At 44.3% G+C, this 24,511-nt stretch overlaps 1 protein-coding gene across 3 annotated transcripts in view; it reads left to right on the top strand.

Moving 5' to 3' along the window:
- The window catches only part of MSRA (methionine sulfoxide reductase A), a 286,690-nt gene that overhangs the window by 108,045 nt on the left and 154,134 nt on the right, over positions 1-24,511 (top strand). For all 3 annotated transcript variants that reach the window (XM_074355493.1, XM_074355495.1, XM_074355494.1), the window contains one exon: positions 17,687-17,755. In XM_074355493.1, coding sequence (XP_074211594.1) covers positions 17,687-17,755 — 69 coding nt within the window. The remainder of the gene's footprint in view (positions 1-17,686; positions 17,756-24,511) is intronic.

The raw sequence follows: 24,511 nt of genomic DNA, 5'->3' as shown, positions 1-24,511 counted from the left end.
TTACTGCATTAGGTTGTACAACATAAGGGTTTCTTATGTGTATATATTGCAAAATGATTGCAACAGTAAGTTTTGTTAACATCCATCTCTTCGCCTAGTTCCAAAATTTTTTTGTTGTGATGAGAACTTTTAAGATCTGTTCTTTTAGTAACTTGCAATTATACACAATACAGTATTATAAACTGTAGTCACCATGCTGTACATTACATTCCCAGAAGTTACTTATCTTAGAACTGGAAGTTTGTATCTTTTGACCTTCACCCATTTCCCCAACCCTCTACCCTTCTCCACCTCAGGCAACCACCAATCCCTTTTCTGTTTCTACGAGTTTGGCTTTTTAGGTTCCACATATGAGATCATATAGTGTTTGTCTGACTTATTTCACTTTGCATAATGCCCTCAAGGTCCACCCATGTCACAGATGCCCAAGGTTTCCTTCTTTTTTTTATAGCTGAATAATATTCAATTATATGAACATACCAGCTCTTCTTGATCCATTTATCTCTTGATGGACACAGATTGTATCCATGTCTCAGCTATTGTAAATAATACTGCAGTGAACCTGTGGGTGCAGATATCTCTTCAAGGTACTGATTTCACTTCCTTTGGATCTATCTCTAGAAGCGGAATTTCTGGATCATTTGGTAATTCTATTTTTAGTTTTCTGAGGAACTTCTATACTACTTCTCATGGTGGCTATACCAATTTACATTCCCATCAACAAAATGCCCAAGGGTTCCCTTTCCTCCACATCCTTATCAACACTTGTTATCTCTGATCTTTTTGATGACAGTCATTCTAACAGGTGCAAAGTGCTATCTCATTCTGCTTTTGACTTGCATTTCTCTGATGATTAGTGATGCTGAATACCTTTTCATGTATCTGTTGGCCATCTGTATGTCTTCTTTGCAAAAATGTCTATTCAGGTCCTCTGCCCATTTTTTAATCTGATTTTTTTTTTTTTTTTTTTGCTGTTGGGTCATATGAATTCTTTATATATTTTGGATATTAAACCCTTATCAGATATATGATTTACAAATATTCTCTCCCATTCAGGAGGTTGCCTTTTCATTTTGTTGATGGTTTCCTTTTCTGTGCGAAAGCTTTTCAGTTTGATGTAATTTTGCTTGTTTATTTTTCCTTTTGTTTGGTATTAAATTAAAAAAAAAAAAAGATCACCAGACCAATGTTAAGTAGCTTCTTCTAGGAGTTTTATGGTTTTAGGTCTTAATAGTCAAATCTTAATCCATTCTGAGTTGATTTTTGTGCATGGTGAAAGAAAAGGGTCCTGTATCATTTTCTAGTATCATTTATTGCAGCTCCTATCCTTTACCTCCTATATATTCTTGGCTTCTTTGTTGTAAATTATTTGAACATGCATGTGTGGGTTTATTTCAGGGCTCTTTAGTCTGTTCTATTGACATATGTATCTGCTTTTAATGCCAGTTCCATACTGTTTTGATTATTATAGCTTTGTAATATAGTTTGAAATCAGGATGTGTTATGCCTCCAGCTTTGTTCTTCTTTCTCCAGATTGCTTTGGGTATTCGGGGTCTTCTGTGGTTCCATACAACTTTTAGTATTGTTTATTCTATTTTGTGAAAATTGCCTTTGGAATTTTGATAGGGATTGCATTGAATCTGTAGATTGCCTTGGGCAGTACGGACATTTTAACAGTATTAAGTTTTTCACTCCATGAGCATGGAATATCTTTCCATTTATGTATGTCCTCTTTAGTTTTTTCCTCAATGTCTTATAGTCTTACGTGTACAGATCTTGTTTTGACTACTTTAAGTCTTTTGATTTTCTGTATAAATTTTATAATCAACTTCAGTTTCTACAAAAGCTTCCTGAGGTTTTCACTGGCATTGTGTTGAGCTGTAGATTAATTTGGGGAGAACTGACATCTTAAAGGATTAGCAAGTCTTTCAATGTGCAAACATGGTATATGTCTCTATGAATTTAGATATTCTTGAATTTTCTTGGCAATATTGCATAGTACAGGTTTTATATGTATTTTGTTAAAAATCTCCCTAAGTACTTCATGTTATTTGTTGCTATTGTAAATAATACTGCTTTTCTCATTCTATTTATTTGTGGCAACTTTATAGTAATATGGTTTATTTTTGCATATTGTCCTAGTATCCTGTGATTTTGATAAACCTAATTATTAATACAGATAGCTTTTTGATAGATTCCTTAGGATTTTTTATTTACGCAATCATGTTGTATGCATATACAGACAGTTTTTCTTCTTTTTTTCCTTTTGGTATGCTAGCTGCAGTTTTCTTATGGACATTGTTCATCAATTTTTCTTCCTAGTTTACTGAGAATTTTTAAAAAACTTATGAATAGGTGCTTAATTGTGTAAAAATTTTTTTTAGCTTTTTTTCTTTTAGCATTTGTTGAGATGATCATAGTTTTTTTTCTTTTTTGGTCTGTTAGCATGTTAAATTGCATTGATTGCACTTTTTGATTGTTAAAACAACTTTGAATTCCTTGGATGAACCCCACTTGGCCATGATTATTATACTTTTAAAATATATTCCTGAGTTTAATATTTTTAAAAATATTTATTATTTTTGTGTTTACATTCATAAGGGAGATTTGTCTATAGTTTTCTGTATTTTTGGTTTTGACATCAGGGTAATACTGGAAATTAATAAAATCAGCTGCAAAAAGTTCCCTCCTTCTCTACTTTTGAAGGAATTTACATAGGATTGGTACTATCTCTTCCTTAAGTATATCTAGAATTTCCCAGTGAAACTATATGAGCCTGGAGTTTTCCATTTCAGATTTTTCCATTTCTTTTGTCAGTTGTGGTCTTTTGTGACTTTTGAGGTATGTTACTAATTTATTGCCTCTTGGCTCTGAATACATCATTCTGAATATGCTCTGGATTTTCTGTAGTATTTTTTCCTTCCGTGTGAGCATGGTGTTAAGCTTTCTAGTATAAGACACTGGGGAGACCTTGCAAGAGGAAGAGCTTCTCCTGCCACTTCCAGTGTGGGGACCCCCAGTGGAACCTGCCCCGGCCACCAGCCCAGAACTCTGTGACCTGACAGCCTTGGTCTGGTGATAACTTTTGTGCAGCCAGAGCTCTTGACAAGGAAACCAGAGCCGCTGTGCTGTCCCTGTTCTCTCCGAGTCCCTGCAGACACCCTAAGGCCGCCTGGGTGCCTGGATCCCTGCGTCCACTCACGCCGCTAGTTTCTGATTGCCTGTGTTCTGGAAGGTGGCCAGCGCTTGCCCAGCATCTCCAGGTCAGCTTGGGCCTGCATACCAGTGAACTTCCCTGCTCTCCAGTGGCTTAACTGCCTCTTCTCCAAGGAGGCTTGAATTCTTCCAAGACTGTCCTTCCTTCGGTACCCTCAGTCCTTGGGAGCATAGAAAGTTTCCTCAGTTTGGTTACTTTTTAATCATAGTTAATATTTGTGATGTTAGACTTACCCTGCTTGGCCTGCTGCGTGGTTTCCATCTCCTGACCAGACCCGGACTGCTACACAGGAATTTCTTGTAAGCACTTTTGTGATCTGTGGGCTTTGTCCTCATTTTCAAAAAGGGTAGGAGACAACTGGTATTTTTTTCTCCTACTCTCACTTAACCCCTCCTCCTCCCCATGTACTTTAATCTGAGATTTAACTAAAGTGAGGGGGGAAGCCCGAGAGTGTGGTGAGTGATGTCTCTGCGAGAACTGAAGTTTAGCGAACAATGATCCATGAATGTGGTTTCCTGCCTCACAGAAATGAGCAGCTGAAGCTTGGCCCTCCCAGTGTCTCATGGTGGTTATGAGATGCTTGGAATTTCTTAAGCTGTGATCAGCACAGGATATAACAGGCTCCTACTATTTTGCTGCTTAAAACAGAGGTACTGTGACCTTAAGTTGCTACAGATGATGTATCCAGGCTAATAACAAACCGAGTTTAATATCAGCAACAATTTTGATTTTTAGATTTGATTTTGATTCCAATAGGAAAGGGGAAAAACTGTTTCTTATCAGTACCACTATGGATAGAAATAATCCAGCCATCTTCTTACTGCCATCTAGTCGAAGCAAAAAGCCCTCCAACTCAACCAAACAACCAATGAACCAAACAAAACCCCATCAAAATACAGAAGATTTCCTCCATTGCAATTAAGGCCTTTGGCATGAATTTAAATTTAGTCTTCCTGGGAATTTTGGAAAAACATTTTTCTTCATTGTTTTTGTAAGCCCTATGTGGCAAGGATATAACTTCCCCAAACAAAACAGCAGGAAAAGCAACTAACAATACTCTGGATAATGCAAATGAATAAATATTGCCGGAATTATTGCAGAAGTGCTGGAAGCCTTACTCTGGTGTTTTAAGGCACTATTCCTAGACTTCAGTGGTTCAGGAATGCCTGTTTTAGCAATCCCAGCACACTAGGGAACACAGTTCGTGGGAAAAATAAATTACGTGGCGGTAGTCTCCGACTTAGAAATAGATCATGTTCCAGGGGTTGATTTGTAAATCAATTAGACTGGAAATACTTTTTTTCCTTTATAAAATATACACTAAATTCAATACAGCTTTCTAAAAGATGGTTTGATTTCCTTCCTTATTTCAGTGGTTGTCCTTTGCTAAAAATTACATTGTTTCTCCTTTATTAGAACATGCTAGTGTATTAGTTATCTACTGCTATATAATCAATTATCCCCAAATTTAGCAACTTAAAAGAACAATCATTTATTATCTCACTGTTTTTTTTAGGGGGGGAGATGTCAGAAATCTGGGTGTGGCCTAGTTGGGTGGCCCCGGATCTGGGTCTCTCCAGGCTGGAATCAAGATATCAGCTGTGCTGCATCTTCCAGAGGCTCAACCTGGGGAGGATCTGTGCTCCAGCTCGCTGAGACCTGCCAGCAAATGAGCTTGAGAGCAGTGCACTCCCAGTCGTGTCTTCAGATGGACTGCAGCCCAGCCAGCACCTTGATTCCAGCCCTTGGGAGAACCCTGAGCCAGAACGACCCAGCTTCACATTCTCATCTGCAGTGAGACCACTGAATTTGAAAATGTTCTTTGAATGAACGGTGGTTATTATGCAACAAGAGATTGCCTCCTCTTTGCAGGAAGAAATCTTTCTACAGTGATGAATAAAGTGGAGATTTCCTTCTGTGGTCACGTTAGCAGCTGGGCAAGTTGGGAAAGCAGGGAAATGTTTTCTTTTCTCCAGTTGTAGCTGGCAACCAGCTTGGCCAGCGTGAAAGGCTGCGTTCTTGGTATCGTAGGGCAGAACTGAGAGTAGATTTTCACATTGAGATGGTACCTTACAGACGGTGGTTGGAATCCTAGAAGGAGTTATGTTTGAGACTCATTTTAGGTTGAGTAGGCCCTCGCGGGCTAGCACACCACCATTTATAACAGCGTGTTCATGAGAAAATGGATTCTGTATCCCCGTCGTCCATTTCTTAAGCGTGCTTTTGAAATGTGACTCATTGTAAAGTTGGGAACTCGCCTAGATTTCATTAGCTCCTCTCCAGCTACCTTTCCCACAATAGTTTACATTTGGAGCTATCAGCCATTTGGGAAGATGCAGTGACAGAAAATAGAGATTACTATAATTTACTCTTAGCACTAAAAGCCTGGCAGACCTATCGAGGCATACTTTTACTCAAAAATCAGATTTTCTGCAGGGCCTGCACTGAAGTCGCTTTACAGTTGAGTTATACCAGGTCACAGCCATCTCCTTGTGTACAGTTCTAGGGTCTTAATCAGGCACCTCCAGAATCATTCAATCAGATTTAGTGCCTGAGAAGATACTAAACTGAGAAGTATTCTTGGCCTGCCTCGCACCCCGCAGCCCACATCTCTGCGGAAGCCGACGGCCTTCCAGCTGGGAAAGACCACTCTTCAGGCCTGGGGTGGGATCAGGGGACGGCTGCTGGCATTGGTGTCCCACATGCTTTCTGTTTTCAGACATAGCTCTCATTTTATTCAGCAGTGGAGTCCTCCAGGAGTCAGCCCATCACTTGAACCCCTGGGGATCGGCTTGAGCACATATTCAAGGAAGATGACCCAGTAGGCCTTGCTCTGCCACCTCTGACCTCTGGCCCTTCTTTAAGTCAGGTGACCGCAAGCATGTTTGAAGAGCCACCTCCGTCTGCACTTAAGTTCCCCAAGTTAGGATGTTCGGTTTCATGTCATTCTTTCATGGTAGACAAGTACCACAGCATCGTAAAATGCCTTTCACATGACAGTGACACGTGACAAATGCCTGAGTCACTGTCAGAACTGGAGTTGAAGGCTTTGTCGATCCCGTTTCTTCATATGCACATGCACTGGGTCACCCGCTGTCCCTTGATTGGCGTTGTGTGACCAAGTCTGCTGTCTAGAACGCAGGTCCTTGGGGGAACGTCTTTAAGGTGGACGATCTGCCTGTCCTTTTGCTCTAGGAAGAGCTGGATCTTAAAAAATTTCGCCGGGTTTTTGGAAGTCAGTGGAAGGCTTCACAGTAAAAACTTGGTTTACCTTCTTTTTTGAGGGAAATACAGAATGTTTTAGCCGTTTTTAAAATTATGAATGATGAGCATAAGTTCTATTCATTAAACCTAAAATAGATTTTAAAGTACCCTTATCTTCTGTGGAGAAAAATTTCACAAGGGAATGAGAAACAGAGAAGATGAGAGATGGGAGGGACAGAGAAATAATTAAAATATGTACCAAATTCCAGAAAGGCACAGTACTGCTGATGTACCGGTCTCCCTCCCTCCTTCTCTCTTCTTTCCTCTGAAATAAAGAAAAGGTAAACTCATAAACATCTTTTATTTTGTTTTTAGGTAAATGATGTTTTGATTCCATCTAAAATTTGTAACAGTTGGTTCTCTTAAAATCCTTCCCCTTTTGAAAGGAAGAACAGTTAACGTATTGTTTTGGAGAACGCAGGTCACCATCAGAGAGGGAATGGAGTGATACCTCTATCACGAGGCCTTTTAGGTTGCTAGAAACTGCTCAGAATTGTAAAGCCTGGTAGATGTTCCGCTGCCGTGAGATACGGGCGGAGTCATCTTTGGCGTTTATCCAGGACCTGAGTGAAATGTAAGCATCCAGCTGATCCGAGCTCAGGGGCTGTTTGGCTACCAGCCAAACCCGCATCTCAATGTGGCCTTCAGCCCTGGGAAGAGGCTCTCGGGCTGCAGGGGTAATCAGAGGGCAGCAAAGACTGGGGCCATTTAAAATATTTTTTATTTCTCTTTTCGAGAAAGTAATGCATCACACGGTTAAAATTCAAAAGGTAAAAACAGAATATTAAAAAAAATGACTAGTAGCATGTTATACACGTTATCTTGCCTGTTGAATTTTTTCCCCAATTAACAGTGCATCTTGTAGATAGTTCCATGTCTTCACCTATAGACTTACTTCATTCTTGATAACGAGTGCATATTATTCCACATTATAGACTATTTTATGCAGAAGGTTGGTGCCAGTCTCTTTACAAACAATCCTGAAATGACTGTCTTTGTACACGAGCAAGGTGTATTGTAGGAGCTGCTCTGAGATGAATCTTGCTGATGGTCAATGTTCTTGTTCCATCCTCTTGTTTTATTCCCCTTGGAACCTTCTGTCTCTTTCTCCTTACCTCCCACCACAGTAATAATTAAATAAGTTGAATGCGTAATGAATGGAAGCCAAGTTGACGACTCTGTTCATATCCACGACTGCTCCTCTTTCTTTCTAATCAAAGCCCCAGATTTAGCTGTACCGCCGTCATTTCTAATGTCAAAAGATAATTGAGACAAGTTTCCTCTAAGGTTTGTAACAACATATTCCATTTCGATTAGGAGCTTCCACTTGGAAATAAAAGTCATAATTTGTTTTCATGAAAGAACGGCCAGAAGAAAGCAAGGAGGTCTGACCTCATGTCGGCACAGGCCCACGTGGTGTGCTGGGCGGACGCAGGGGGGACACTGGTGGCCGGGGAGAGGCTGGCGTTGGTCTGGAACAGATTGCAAGGGGAGGGCTGACACGTCAGGCCCAGCTGAGCAGAAGCCCGGTCATTTATCACTGTCAGAGGGGTGGGGTGGGGCGGGGGAGTTACTGGACCATCCCTGCCCATCCAGGGCTGACGGCAGACAGTGCCTCACGCAGCTTCTAGGTGGATGCTGTGCCTTGGAGGGGCAGTGCACTTCCTACTGGAGGCCCCGACATGGTCACAAGGGAGGAGAGAGCGGACCTCTGCTTGCTAGTGCCCTTTACTAGAGCCGGGCGCTGCCTCCTCTCGGAGGATGGAGAGAACCGTGTGTCAGAGCCCATGTTAGGGGCATACACGTGGGCGCCACAGTGGGGTTAGAACTCTGATGGTGAGGTGAGAAGCTCCCTCTGTGGGGTTCATGCCTCGGTTACATTCACAGGACTTGGGCCCTGCAGGACACTGATTGTTTTCATGTGGGGAACTGACCCGGACAAATGCTGTGGTTGGTAACTTTGCTTCATCTACATGGAAGGGACCAAAGCAACGCAAGTCAGGGACACCAGAGTCCCTCCCAAGTCTTCGAAGGGCAATGGTTTTTTAAACAATACTAAAAAGGATGATTTCTCTGTGGACCTTTATAGGTCTGTTTAACATTCATTTTCAGAATCTAAAATAGGTTTTAGGATCAACAGGAAATGTCCCTTAGAAATCATTTTGGTTTACAGCCATATCTTTTAACACAACTGTTTTCAGCACTGGTGTTCACAAGGATGTCCCATTCATCTAGCCGACATACAGATTTTAATCCTTAAAATAACTTTATTTTAAATGGAATTTCTCATCTCAAGATTACCTAATTTTGCTAGTCATTAGGAATTACATGTGTTGGGGAGGGGCATGGGGAGATTTCATAAAAATCAGGTGGAAATTTTCCATCAGTTAATATTCTGTGCTTATCACAGACACCTGCGTTAGCCACGGTGCTTAAACGTGGTGATTAATAACAGTCGTACACAAGTGAAAATGGAATTCTTCTAACAGTGAAGTGAGTGCTTTTACTGGGGTACGTTGTATGAACTCTTGCTGGTCTGATCACCGTGGGGCAAAGGATGTGTTAAGACCCATAGGCGTGACATGGAAGCCCTGCGTGGAGGACCTGGTCAGCGGCCCGAGGAAGTGGGCGGGGGTCGTTGCTGGTTAGTGATGAAGGATGAAGAGGAGGCAGGTGCTGTCTTACTCTGTATCACCGACAGGAAGCCCGGTGCCTGGCACGTAACTGGTGTTCAGTCATTGTTTCCAGAACTGTGACGCTATTTGAACAGAATGTGGATTCCTGGGCCTGACTCACTGGGGCAGCTGTGCCCCCCAGGTCCCTCTCTCAGCCTTACCTCCCCCTCCCCTACAGCCTACCTAGGAGTTCACAAGCATCGCGGGGACAATGGCTCTCATCAGAGAGGACTTTGGAGGCCAGCGAGGCAGCTGGTTTGAGCAAGCCTGAAAGTCCCTGAACAGCTCCCGCGCGCATCACCCGGAGGGCAGTGTCTTAAGGAGCAAGTGCGAGTTCAGGGCACTCAGGAGCCCGGGAAGAAGAGGGTCCTTGTGTGATCATGCGGGAAACGGTCTGCTCTTTGGTTATTTTCATCTAAGAGAGTTTTTATGGTTTCCCTTGCTCTTTCTACTCCTCAAAGGAGACAGAGGGATGCGACCCCAAGGAAAATGTTTAGATTTTTACAGCTGAAGAACATACCTGACAGGGTCTGGATTTCGTCTTTGTCCTTGCTCTTCTCCACTTAACTCTGTATTATCACTGTTTCCTGATGCCATGAAAAAAAACCTGTTTATGGTTATGCTTTTAAAATTACTGTGTAATATTCCATCTGATGACAGTGTCCCAATTTACTTCATTAGCTCTCTTTTGTTGGGCCATTTAGGCTTTTTATAGTTTTTCACTATTATAAACAATTCTGCTACAAACATCTTTGGAAACCTTTGCCTCAGTTCTGACTGTCTCCTAAGGTAGAGCCCAGTACTTGGAATTACTGGGTCAAGAACTTCAACGCTTTTGACATGCTTGATGCATCCTGCCAGGCTGCTTTCCAAACAGATGGCAGTCCTCCCACCACCACGAAAGTGTGTGAGAAAGCCCATCTCTCTGCACCCTCATGGGTGCTCAGCATTGGCTTTGTAAGTTTTGCCATTTTCGTGAATTAAAAATAGGATCTCATTGTGTGGTTGAGCATCTATTTGTGTATTTACTTGTTATTTATACAATTAATTTTTAAAAATGTGTCATGTGTCCTCCTGTCATTCTCCACTTTCTCTCTGGCAGTGGAGCCACCGCCTTGGGGAGCGAGCAGAAATCATTCTGATGCTGGTTTCTGGGGCACTTTTGTTGTGGGCATCCCCACGGCCACTTGCCTTTGCTCTCCTGGGCCGTCGTGTAGCCCCAGGGGACACAGGGCACAGCAGGCTCATTCTGGGCTAGTGTTTCTTAGGGACAGAAGAGGGCTCCTGCCTCGGGGCTTGTGCACTTGGCATCTCGGTTCTCGGTTTACTCTCTCTCATGGTCTTGTGCCCTGAGCAGACCTCGGAGAGCACAGCAGGTGTGTCTTGAAAAGTCAGACTGCCCTCTGCTTACATAATGCTTTATTTTTAAACCATGCTCTTATCCTCAGCTGACTCTTCTGGCCAGAATCTTCCCTTAGGATTTCTCCCAGTAACTTCGTTGATGAAGTGGACGTCCCTGAGTGTAGGGTCTATGAAGTTTATCTTTCTTTTCACAGCAGCCAGTCCCTGGCACATACTCAACACGTAACTGCTGGTGGACACGAGCCAAAGACCCCACCCTGGGCCTTAGCTGGTGCCTCTCCAAGACGTGTTCTCCTGTAGACTGGGCTTGGGCCCGGCCCTGGCCTGCCCCGTCCTGCCCCGTCCTGCCCCGTCCCCGGGCTGTTCAGGCTCTGCTGCAGAGGGGCGTGGGGAGGCGCGGGGCTGCCTGGGCCCAGGCATCAGCCCCTCCACTGGCCAAGAGATGGTCTGCAGTTTGCTGCACCCAGAGCAAAGCGGGGGGGGGGGTGGTTAGCTGGAGGAAGGACAGCGGCCAGAGCATAAGGATGAAATCCTGAGTGATGGATGAATTTTGTTTTAGTGCTACAATTGTAAATGTTCTCATCTGATTATCCTGCCTTTTCCATAATGTATCTTTTGTTTTTAGGGCAGTCCCCACTTAGGTACACGGTCATTGGTCACTGTGTGAGGAATGCGGAGGGCTGGCCCTCCTCTTGCCCTGGAGTGTTGAGGGACAGGCTCACCTCTGGGGGCCCAAGCAGCTGGGGACCTTCGTCTCATTCCCACTACTGCCTTCCTGGGGATGCCTCTCCAGCCTCTCCTGGCCACAAATGGCGTCTGCCTCTAGTCGGGCACTCACCAGTCAGTAAGAAGGACTCGATGTTCCTCAGACACAGGGTTGGTGGAGAGTGGAGGTTGGCCCTTAGGCTGAGCAGTGCCCTCCTGGTAACCTGCCCACCACCATGTGATTCCCCTCTCCCCCTGCCCCTCACATACAGAGCACACTCTGGGTTGACATTCACCTTGAGACACCAGAGCCAAGAGTTACAGGAGCTGTAAGGGACAAAACCAATATAAAACCACAGTGCCTCTGGGCAGAGGGGACTAGAAGCATCATTACCCGTCCTCTCCCAGTGCACCTGTCTCATCTTTGAGTAACTGAGCAGCAGGTACAGCCTCACGACCCCTGCTCTGCTTTCTCTATAAATCAACACTCACGGTCATCAAATCATCCTTAAAGCACTACGGCAGGCACTTTGGCAGGACCAGGGCCCAGAGGGCTTAGTCAGTGTGATCAGAGGCCCCCCTGCTGGGAACAGGAGACGCTGGTCTAAGGCTGGAGCTTGGGGGTCAAATAGGAGGAGCCCTACTTAGGTCCAATCTGACTTGTATCTTGAGACACCAGGAACTTGTGACCTGAAGAAAGAGCCACAAGGAAATAGACAATGGGAGGGACTGTAAGACCATGTTTTGTTTTGGGGCTTAACAGATTTTTTGTTACGTTATTAGTGAAATAAACGTACTCTCACTGCAACCCCAAACTGAACCTAATCACCTCAGTACGCTTCTTAGTGGCCTGAATGATTGCCAGTAACCCATGACAGGTAAGGGCTGGGTTTTTGTGAGAGGGGCTTGCACTGCTAGTTGACCTGCAGCTCTGAGAGTTTAGTCTGATTTGTGGTTGTTCCAGTCCTGGGATGATTCTAGGGCCAGCGGTGGACCAGGACTCACAGGACAGCAGGAACAGTTCTTGGAATCTCCAATTAGGTAGTGTCGCCATGGTCATCCAGACTGGAGGAGATTGGTCCTATCAGAGAATCCTGAGGATCTGGGGGCCCACCTGCCAGTCCCCACTTCCCTGCCGTTTACCTATATGTCCGCTGCCACCTCCCTTCACCCAGAGGATCTGAGTTTTAGCTATCTCAACTTGGGCACAGGACCTGGTGTTAATCACCGGTTGGTTTATGTCTACATTTGAATTACTGCTGGTACTTTATTGTGTTTTTCTCAATGAAGAAAATAGCCATGAAGTCAAGTGCATTAGACATTCACAAAACAAAGGACAATGGCAGTATCGTCTTCTAAAGCTTTTGAATGTGTCCGCCAAATCCCCTTCAAAATCTCTCTAAAAGTTGACTTTGACCCACTCTTGCTCTAATTAACCTTGCTGTTCCTCAAGCACTGGGCTTTCAAGATAAATGAAAATCTGTTCCTCATCCTCACATGCCCTTGACTGGGGACACATCACAGCCATCAGCAGAGGTTGTCCTCCTGGAGCGTGGGGCTTTGGAACGTGCCCCCACGGAGCCCAGCCAGCCAGATCACAGGCATCCACCCTGCTGTGGCCGGGCAACAGACGTCCCTGTCACAGACCCCCTCCTGTCTCCGTTTCGTGCTCTGCTGGTTATCAATAGTTAGAGCCCAATCAATGAGGGACTTTTCTGTTTAGTCAGTTTGATTGTTTTTGTGCCACAATGAAATGTGCCACCAATTCTGGAAAAAAAATAGATGTAAATGCTAATTGGGTTCCAGGTTAACTTTCCCTCCCCCCAGTCTTTGACTTCTGTAATATGTTTAAAGAGTCTGGTTCTTTGGCCCCCAAATACTTGTCTCAACAGAGTTTCAACAGAAAATGCCCTTAGAAGCTCAGCCTTGGTTTGCAGGACTAGAGCAGCCATTGCTTGGTTTTTAACAACCCTCCATTCTCTTCTCGTGGGGTAAACAGTAGCACTCAGGTTTCCCTCCATTCTTTTATCCCTAAAGCTGTATAGCATTTTGGAGATTTTCAAAGGGTAGTTTTTTTTTTAATTGCAATGTATCATGTAGAAATGAGAAGGAAAATGGCTTCTTTCTTTGTACCATCTTTTTGTTTTATTCACTTAGGCCAAGGATGGCCAAACAATTTCATCCCACATGCCACCTCTTAGAAGTAAGAGACTCTGGGGTGTGCTAAGTTGAGACAAGGTTTTGTGATCACATCTGTGCTGTGGTTGATTAGTGATGTCTGCCATGGGCACGGACAAGGAGGAGAGCTGAATATATGCCCTGTATTTGCCACTCTTGACTCAGATCTGGTGAAAAACCAAATTCACACGTAGATGGTGTGAACACTAGCCTAACAGTTAAGCAGTGTTTACTCTGCACTGGGCACTGTTCTAAGTGCTTTACATATATTAACTCCTTTGATTCTCAAAGCAACCCACAAGGTGGGCACAAATGAGGACACTTACAATGAGGAAATTCCTGCAGATGAGGAAACTGAGGCACAGCGAGCCAAGGTCACCCAGCGGGGAGGAGGGAGAGCTGAGCTTCAGTCGGGCAGTTCTGTTCCAGAGCCCCGTGTCCTCAGCCCGGATCCTGCGCCTCTCTCAATGGCTCGTGCCATGTCCGCACTGTCCAGGGACTCATGTCATGCTCAGCTGTGGTTCAAAATGCAAAATTATGTTTCCAGACCTTGTTATCTTTGAGCCTTGGGCTCTGGAATAGAAGATAAGACAGAGTCCAGGGGAACCTGAGCAGCGAGGAGGGAATTGCGTGTGGAAGTCCTCCTCCCTCTCCAGGTAGCATTTCTAGTCTGTCCACCCCTGCCACACCTCCGCCTGCTCAGACCAGAGGAGGTGGATGGGAAGGGAAGAGGGTGGAGTGTAAGGACTGGAACAGGGAGATCCTTGGTCTCTAAGCCACCTGGCTAGGGAGACTCTTTCTGAGTGGCCACTTTAAATGAGCATTTGTATATAAGGGACACATGTTCATATAAAGAGAGATACATGTTCATGATAAATTAGGAGTTTGGGATTAACCAATACACCCTGCTATATATAAAATAGATAAATAACAAGGACCTACTGTATAGCAGGGGGAGCTGTACTCAGTATCTCGTAATGTCCTCTAGTTGGAAAGAATCTGAAAAAGATTATATATATATATATATGTACAACTGTATCACTTTGCTGTACATGTGAAGCTAACGCAACATTGTAAATCAACTATACTTCAATAAAAAAAAGAATGTTCGATGTCAACAACAAAAAAGGAGACAGGGCTGTTGAGTGTATCAAATAATGTATCTTTCATGATACGTTATTACCTCTGTAGTTCCCGGCTCTTCCAGCTGAGCTATCAAAGGGTGCATATCTTTCATGATACATTATAAAGAGATTTTTTTTAGTAGTTCGTTTCCTTCATTAATTTAACAATGTACTGAACACCTCTGCTGGGCCCCACGCTCTGCTAGAACTGTGGAAGTGGTGAACTGAAAGGGGTATGAGTTCTGCCTTCCCTGGGCTTGTAGGCTACTCGTTGAAATAATGACCAAGTGTAAGGTGAAGGTCTGACTGTAGCAGAGGGAACCGGGGACCGAGGTGGCCAGACCACATGGGTTTTTGAAGGCTTCAGGAAAGTGTTCTGACTTTAGGCGAAGAGTAGTGGGAAGCCAGGAGAAGTAGGGGTGAGGGTGGGGGACTTTGTTTTATATAATCAGAGTTAGAAGATCATGGTGGCTACACTGGGAAGGATGAGTTGGAGAGGGGAGGCGGAAGAGCTAGGTGTACTGGTAGGATGGAGTCCAGGCACAGAGTCCTCAGGAGTTGAGACTACAGTGGTTTGGGTGGTGCAGGGAAGAAGTGGAAGGATTCTAAAGATGTCCAGAAGGCAGAATTAGCTGGATTTGGTGGTAGATGAGATGGGAGTAGTGAAGGAGAGAGAATGGACCAGGATGCCTAGAAAGTGGGAGGATGGCTGTCCTCTTCCCAGAGGGAGGGCTGCCGGAAGAGGGTCAGGCTGGGTGTAGAAGGGCGCCTGTGTTGGAGGTGCTTTTGAGCTGTCCCAGAGGAGCTGCCAGATAGACCACAGTCCTTATTATAATTGTGTAGTGTTTCAACCAGCTACACATGAGCCTCAATGGACTGTCCAGGGAAACTTAGGGCAGCAGAAAAAATTTGTAGAAATCTATAATTTTGTTGGCTTTTAAAACTCCAGATAAAAAACAAACATCTTTTCATCTAGGAAATAAGAATCTAACGATGACAAAGAAAATTGATAGAAATATCTTGCACAATCTCCCTAGGTATTTTTGTTTTTGCAATGTTTCTCTGCCAGTCTTTTCCCATAAGCATTCGCATTTTAGTTAGCTGTCATTAGAGCCTACATCCAGCGTATAAGAGGACTGTTTTCTCTTACTGTTATCCCAAACATTCTCCACATTTCTATATAGCTCTCAAATTCTATATTTAAACTGTTGCATAATTGTCCATGCTTTTGATGAATCATGAACTACAACGTTCTAGGCTACTTCTCTGTTTTTGGACATTTAGTTGATTTAAAGATTTCATCATTACAAGTAACACTTTAATAAATATTGTGAGACCTACCACCTTTTCTGTCCTCTTGCATTTTTCCTTAGGTGAAATTCTTCTGAGTGTGATCAGTGGGTTAGAGCTTGGATGGGGCTACCACTCTTGCTATGTGTAAAGGCAAACATTTTAAGACCTCTGACAGGGGCTCTGGGGTCCTAACCATAGAACAGAGCTGCGACCTCCATGTGGAGCCTTTGGATTCGGTAACCAATGTTCCTAACCATATGTGAGCGTGCGACAAGTTCCCTCGGCCACCTGTGCCCTTCCCCCTTGCATCTGGTGGTTGTATCGGTTGGTGCCTGGAGACACGGTACTGCTTGTTCTCTGCTTCAGCCAGGCTCCTCCCCTCCTCCCAGGCTTTTTGTTCTTCAGCTGGTGCCACAATTACTTAAGAACCAATGGAAGCTCCTGAACCGACGGTCTCCCGAAGGGCTTGTCTAACCTTGACTGAGCCTCACGAGCCTTCAAGTTCTAAAAGACTTGCAGTGTGCTGCCTAGCATTCCCATGGGTTTGGATGAGGGTCTTGAGACCCTCTGTGACCTGATCCCTGCCTTCTAGTCCATCCTTAAGGTCATTGCTTCTCAGCATGGTGCCTCCACTGCACCCAGACTAGACTCTGCTCTGGCCGGGATGACGCCCTGGTTGCATCTACTCAGAGAGCCAGGCTCTCACTCAAGTTGCTCCCTCACCCTCTGCCTTTCCAAACTCAACCCCTCCTTTGAGACTCTACGTGAGCTGAAGTTCCTCCAGGTCACTGGCTCTGCCTTCCAGCTGTTGTACCTCCACTGCAAACCCCAACGGTGCCTTTGGTCTCCACGCCGGGACTTAGCACACAATTGTAAGCTTTCTGGAAAATTCACTTTTGAAATTCTTACCTCTTGGAGATGATCGTACACTCCTCGAAGGCGAGAACCATATCAGTCTTCCCCTCCGGACCTCTCAGAGCCTCACTTTGGTACTGAACCCAGTGTCTGAGCTTGAGAAGTCAAATGAGACCCATTAAATCAAAATATATGTGTTCCATGATGCAATGTCGAAGTGTTTCAGCCATGCTTCACTTAACGTATTTGCAGCATAAATGCCCATGTTAAGAACTTGCTGAGGGTAATACTAAAATACTCTGAGATGGACCAAACTCAGGTCTTCTCTGGTTGCATTTTCGGGGGGTTATGAGAATAAGGTAATGCTGGAAACCCATGAGCTGGTCACGTTTTATTTCTAAGTCCTTGATATGCACTCGGATGGGAAGGGTGATCAGTGGAAGGGACAAGGGTGGACGAAGAGTAGTAAGAACCACTGGAATATCTGTCTGGTTCTTAAGAAAGCAAGTGTCTTTGGCCCCTGGAACAGTGCTTGACTGTCATGAAATGATGTCTTCTGCTCTTCTGGTTCTTAAAAAATTGGTCCCCAGTGTTACCCTGCTGTCTTCACAGCTCACTTTACTTCCGATGGTCAGGAGCCTTCAGCACCCAGTTCACCCTGGAACCCTGAGCTCCCCTAATTCTCAAGGACACAGCCTGGCACTAGGGGGGACCCTCTGGCTGGGAGTCAGGAGCTCCCAGGCGGAGCCGGCCCTGCCCGCCCCAGCTGCCCGGCTCCGCGCACTCTCGCTTGTGAAATGACGCGCCTGGGCCCGACCATCTCTAGGCTCTTTTGTAACTGGGATCCTTAAAAACAAAATAATTGAAACTTTCTTAAGAGGGTGAGCTTTGGTGCCACTGCGAACTAAAAATAAGAAATAGACTATCTGACACGTTTAATGACACGTGTTGGTATGTGTGTAGAACTTTACACTTAACATGCATGTCTTTCTCTCTCTCTTTTTTTTTTCTAGCCAAACATCATGTCAATGGCAACAGAACAGTTGAACCTTTCCCAGAGGGAACACAGATGGCTGTATTTGGTAAGATATCAACTCTGAAAGAAAACCCAAATTGTGTGCAAAGACAAGTGCCAAATTTCTGAGTTTTAGCAAGTGTCCGCAGGGCTTCAGAATCTGGGCGCTTCTAGATATTTACAAGTCGTTGCAGCCAAAAAAAAAAAACTCTCAAGTTCTTAGGATTTCTGGGATCGGAAAAGCTTATGCTATAGAATTTAGTATGCTTTCCTTTCTCACTTTGCAAATCAAATTTCAAACTGTGTATTTGCTATTTCTTACGTCCACACTGTGAAATAACCTGATAATTTAGCGTTTGACTTTTTCTTTCTAGGAGGGTTTTTCCCCCCATATATAAAAAACATATATATATAAATATTTTTTCCGTATATATAAATATTAAAGCTGGAATTCAAGTAGTTTTGAGTTGTTATTCTGCACAAATCAATCTAATTGAATGGTCTCTTTCTCTTCCGTTACGAATTAAGCATATTCCACAAGAGAAAACATCAGCTAAAATGTTTTTAATCCCCGAGTGTATCCTTACCACGTACGGCTATGTGGCTGAGCAGAACTTCTCTGCTAAATTCCAAACCTTTTGGTGAAGAGATCTTTTGTAATTCGTGGGTTCCTTACCTTCATATCTGACATCACCTGACATTCCTTCAGCATGTCTCTGCATCTGGAACTCTCCTTGCCCGCTTTCTTCCCTCCCTCTCTCTCTCCCCTTCCTCTCCTCCATCCCTTTTCTTCCTTACAGCCCCCTCTGCTCCCCACCACCTCCACTTCCCTCCACTTCTCTCCAGCAGTGCCCAGAGACCCTTATCACCCTTTCAGAGATTTCCACCTCTGTCCTCTGGATTTTCAACTTTTTATTTCTTCTGATTTCTCCCCCTTTGCTTTTTAGACAGATTCTATGATCTCTTTTGTCCTAAAACCCTGAACTCCCCTGACTTCGTGTCCTGCTCCAGCTTCCATCTTCTCCTGGTCCTGATGGAAGTCTCCTGCAAGGGCCTCTGATACCAATCTGCTGTAAGCACTGAAGTATCTTTAAGCCAGAAATCAGCCTCCTGACAACACTGTCTCTAAATTAGCATATTCAGGGTAAAATGTTTACGTAACCTCAGAGTTAGTCATCCCTGATGATTAACAGTTGGAGAGTTATGAAATGAGGACCCGACTCTGCCTAGGTGTTTGTAAAGCTCCCTTTGTATGGGCTGTCACCTTTTAAAATATACTGATCAGTGATTAGAAATTACTGTGCTCAGAAATTTAAATGGAGAACCTGGCTTTTGTAGAAAACAGCATAATGGTCGCTATAAAACGTGTGCTATTTGATTTGTTAAGTTTCCTCTGAGAAATTACGTTCAGACGATGCCGTTTTACCCAAGTTGTAGGCCCTGCACGATGTCTGTCACCAGGGGACAGCAAAGGCCAAAGGTTCTTGTGATGATTTTTTTTTTTTTTTTTTTTTTTTGTCTTTCAGATTTGTGAGCCCCAATAGGTTAGAAAGTAGGTTTCAGGTCACACTGGGAAATGTGAAATGGCACTGACCTGCCTTAGGTTTCCGTATGTCGGGATATTATTGGAGGAAAGCCTCCTTCCCAAAGGACTGACCTTGGTCCCGGACAGGGCGACATTCTTTGCCACAGAATTGGAAATAGAGAAAAAAGCTCTGGAGAGATTCTTCTTATTACTTTGTTTTGTCAAAGGTTTGGTTTAGAGTGAGTTTCCTGAACATTCTAACCCAAGGCGTTCATTGTGTGACTTTAGGTAAGCCACTCCCCCTCTCCAAGCCTCAGTCTTCTCCCCTGTAGAATGGGAAGGCTGGGGTGCTCTGAGACCCTCCCCTCTGCTTCTACATCTTCCATACTCAGGCCTCAAGGCTCACCTGGCAGCGGGCAGCCCTGGCAAGCCAACTGAGAATGGCCAAGGGGTGTGGTTTTAAAAGAAACGAATCAAGTACATAATTTCTACCACTGCAGAATTATACAGATTGTAAAACAGAGCATCTCTTGACGTGTAAGGATTGTTGCATTATTAGAACTGCAGTTGGGCTCTTCCAGATGCTTAGTAAGGCCCCCGTTTTGATTGAGTGCCTGTAAACATTTTGTATTCACGTTTTAAAAATAGTTCTCACTTGATGTTGCTCGTCCGCCCGGCCTGCAGTGGAGTGAGTGAGTAGGTGGTCTGGGGGCTGGACTTCTGTCATTCGGGTTGTTTATAGTCGTACTGAAAAAGTCAAACTAAGTACAGCTCTTTGATATCTCTTGGGCACGTAAACCTCCCAGCACCGTGTAAGGCTGGTAGAATTATGCAGTGCCCTTGTCAGAGAGCTCATACGGTTTCTCCCAAGTCCCTCAGCCAGTAAGATGGTGGCACTCGAATTTGAGCCCAGGTCTCAGTGACTGCGAAGCCCACGTTCTTTTTACCATGCTCCCCGACTCTTGGCCCTGGTTGCAGGAGTCCTGGGAGTTTCTGGTAGAGTCAGAAATGCCTTTCAGCTTGATCCATGCACAAAAGCATGATTTCCAGCCAAGCCAATTTAGCCAATTGATTTGTGAATTTCTGTGCATTTCCAGAGTGCTCTGAAGGACTCTCGAGACATGGCTTTTGCCGGGAAAACCCTGCTAGGAGTGACATCTCCTACTATTTACCGTTGTCTCCCATTTGATTTTAGTAGCAGGTATTCATGTGCAGAAGAACGTCTTGCCTCTACTTCACTGTGAGCTCATCAAAGCAACGGTGGCGGTTTCTACTGGTCCAGACTCGTCCTTTAGCCTCGGAGGTCTTAGTATTTTATGCCGAAAGAGTGTCACCAGTTTCAGTTATGTTGTCTGTTGGTTAATCATTTGAATGTACCACACAGAATACTTGCTAAATAGGAACTTTAAAATTTAAAGTGGCCACTGAACTGCCACTGGGCATTGGGCTTAGGGCAGCTGATGTAAGCAAAAGGGGAGTGGGGGACCGGGTCCGGCTCTGTTCTGGAAAATGGACGAATGTGTTAATAGATCAAGTGATGAGAGAAGCTGTAGATGGTTCTGTAAGAGCTCCTTGTGGCATATAATCTTCACAGATTATTTTTAAAACAAGACATTCATTTTTTTTTTTTTCAGATTTTCTTTTGTGGCCCAGCGAGTTTTATCCTTGTCTTGTTTTTCTGTGATCACAGTCCTTTAGCTTTTCTGTTGCTCGCTCTCTCCTCCGGCTTTAGGACGATGCTAACGACGGTAATGGGCTTGCTCTCCCTGCAGGCTGCCCCTCGGCTGTGTGCGATGCTCTCTCAAGTCGGTGGGAGCCCTTTTTTTACAGGCCAGAGAAGCGAACGGAACATTTTGCAATTATTTAATGTCTTTGTTCCCGGAGGCTGAGTGCCCTACAGCTGTCGGGCCTTTAATCCCACAGCAGCCCTGTGAAGTGGGCATTACTGTATTCTTTTAGGGATGGAGAAACTGAGGCACCCAAAGATGAAAGACGTGTGATCAGGTGGAGGGAGTGCTTTCTCAGGCAGGAGGACATCCACGTGACCCTTGCCAGCATGCTGGGCCCGTCTTAGAAAGGTTCTCTCCGGCTCCCAGTAACTTAATGAAAGGGACACCCCTTGGCAGCGGGCCACTCCCTTCACGCAGAGAGCACGGGCCCGGGCTGTCCGTGGGGGTCCTTCTTAAGCACAGAACAGCTATTCATTTTATTACAAGTACTCCGTAGTCAAGAAGGTTTATCATTTCAAAATAAATAGAAATGTATTCATTGAGAAGAGTGCAGAGAAGTCGGGGGTTTGGGATTCCGGTCTATTTGTGAAGATTTTTAGTACAATTTTTAAAAATGAAATACAGATTTTTTAAGACTTTAAAAATTTCAGTACTTGACCATAATACTTATCATTCCAAACTTGGATACTTCTGAGAATGAAAAGGATGCTGTTAAAAATCACATGAAAATAATAATGAGTACATACCTGGAGGATTTCAGACAACTGGGGTCTAATGTCATCCTATAATGAGAGTGTATATTATAAAATATTGTGCCAAGAATAATAAATACATATTAAGTAAGGTTGAAATTGAAAAATGATGAACTTAGATATATAAAATGAAATAAACAAATGAAAAATTACAATGCAATGGACTTACGTGATGTACAACATAACATCAACGCCAGTAGTTATGCTAACGTCCAAGATTTTACTCAGTAATTAGTTATATTCTTTCTGAATGACTTGAAATTAAAAGTTAATTCACACTGATAAAACCTGATTCTTAGCACTTTGATAAGAGATGGGAAAGTGATTTGATCATACCTTTGCAATTTTAATGTTGTAGTAATACTGTCCAGTGATGCGGGGTAATGCCCTCTCCATCACTAGAAGGATTCCAGCGACAGAGCCTTCCTTGCCAGTTGGGAAGTGGAAGGAAACAGCCTTTAGGATCCTTTCTTCTAAGTTAATGAGAATTTTCTTTGTTTCAGAGAGTTAAAGCATTTTGAAAAACAAAATCACTTCTAACTCTAAATTCTTGGATCCTAACATTAGAAACCCGCGTCCAGGCTGTTGGGTGAGAGGAGAAATTCTGCAGCGAGAAATCATAGCGTTCAGGGATTGACAGACACCGGGCAGCAAGGGCAGAAGTATCTCCGTGAGTTCTGAGGGTTGCTGTGGGGCTTTAGGCTCCCAGGAGCCCAGGCGGCAGTGGCTTTGGGGACTCAACCCCCTGCAAGATGTGTTCTTCGTGTCAGGTCCTTTTAGGGCTCTTAAAACAGGAGGGAGCGAAAGACCGTCGGAGGCATTGTGCAACTGTGTTGATCATCTTGTTACACATCTGTTTTTAGCCACCGTGCCAAGAATTTGCTTGACTCTTTCCCGATGAGCTGTGAGGAAGGACTGGCCCCAGAGGAGGGGCCAGTGGCTGTCAGAGGCCCACAGATGCACACCCACCTTCTGAACCCCAAAGGAGAGTGAGAGCAGTGTCTGTGAGATGAACCAGCCATGAGACATTCCACCCTCCTCCCCCAACTTGAATGAGAGGTGATTTTTGAAACAGCCACAGTTATTTTGTCTGCCAGCCAAGAAGACAGCATTGAAAGCAGCAGGCAATATGTCAGACTTCAAAGGAAAATATATTGGTGTCTCATTGGCTCAGATCCAACATTATGTTGGTAAATAATCCAGTCCCGGTGTGACATATTTCTCCCTGAACCTTGACTGAAAACTACTGAAGACCATCCTGTGAGCTGGGGAGCGGCAGTCACTCATTCTAGGAAAAAGGCCAGAAAGAATGACTTTGAAATGTGTTTATAATTAACTCAACAATCTAAATTCACAAGACTGTTAGAACAGCAGGCTGCTAACTGGTGCAAACTTCCTAAGTGATAAGGCACTTGGGGAAACAAAAGTCAGCCTTCCTCCTGTGGTACCTGAAGCACCTTTGAGGGACAGTAACCGGTCATTTGCAGACATGTTTTAAGACACATTTTATTTTATGTGTCTTTTTGTGTGTGTGTGTGTGTGACGATCTCAGGGTTTTTTTGTTTGTTTGTTTGTTTTGAATGTGGAAAGGTCTAATGATATGGGCAAAGGGGAAGACACTTTTCAAACCTTGTGTGGAAAATCCCTTTTGCTTTGTGTGGCATTGCTCGGGGTGGCCCTGGTCCCGGACCTGACGGGCACAGGTGTGGTGTTGGAGAGGGTGTCCTGAGAGAAGGGGGAGATTGGAGCATGGGTGGGGATTTCTGTGCTAGAGGGGAGGAACTGCCCCCATTGAGTGAAGGATCAAATCGTGTTTGATTAAGTAACACCTCTCTTGTCTAGAGCTCGCATATCCATCAACCTCAAATACATGGAATGCAAGTTTAAGAATCAGGAATTAAGCACACCCTTCCTCTCAAAATCTGTAGAGAAGTCCCTAAGGAATTCAGAATTTGCAGAGGTCTTTGGAGTCAGGTAGACCTTGGTGTGCAATTCCAGGCAAGTTTCTTACCCGCTCTGAGCCCCATTCCTCATCTAGAAAATGAGGGAAAGGATATTTACCCTCTGGGGTTGTTGTCAGACTGTCAGGACATACTGCATCAGGGCGAGTGCACCAGGGCGTTTAGAGGAGGCAATGACAGGAATTGTGCCTTCAGAGCTTGGGCACCGCGGCTCACAGCCCAGCCAGCGAGGTGCTCCCTCAGGGCCCCTGTTCTCCCATCAGGCCCCAGGCCAGTGACTCCAACCTTGGTCAGTTCCTTTTGATCCCATAATATCTCCTGCATAAAACTTGATGGCTCCTTTAGTTCAGGGATTCTGAAGGACAACAGACAGCTTTAGCTGAGAACTAATCTATTGGCCTGGTACTGAGCGGCCCTTGGTAAATTTCCTCTTAGGTCCATTCTCATCACTGGTCTAAACGAGACGGGTGGCTTCCTTCTGAATCAGTACAGAGTGCTCAGAAAATAGCTTTACTTCTCAGCTATACAGTTGCTCAGGAATGGCTCATTTTTTCCACTGTTGTCACTGGTATATGGTTGCTATCCAATTGACTGACTTTTTTTTTTAAGTTTTAAAAATGAGAAAGAGGTTAATTTCATTTAATTTACAAATGTGGCAGAAATTTCTTAAATTTCTACAGATAAAATATGCTCAGTCGGATGTAACAGGGAAAACAATCAATTATATTTCCACTGCTTCTCTGTTAATTAACTTTTTTTAGAAGAGGAACGTAGCTGTGGAGAGCACCAGAACCTAAGAAGTTAATTATTATTCAGTTTAACTCAACCAGCATCTTTAAGGAAAATACTGAGCCC

Source organism: Camelus bactrianus, chromosome 31 (genome assembly GCF_048773025.1).
Source record: "Camelus bactrianus isolate YW-2024 breed Bactrian camel chromosome 31, ASM4877302v1, whole genome shotgun sequence".
NCBI classification, from domain to species: domain Eukaryota; kingdom Metazoa; phylum Chordata; class Mammalia; order Artiodactyla; family Camelidae; genus Camelus; species Camelus bactrianus.
Note: the sequence above shows the minus strand (reverse complement) of the source record. Positions and strands in the feature narration are given on the sequence as shown.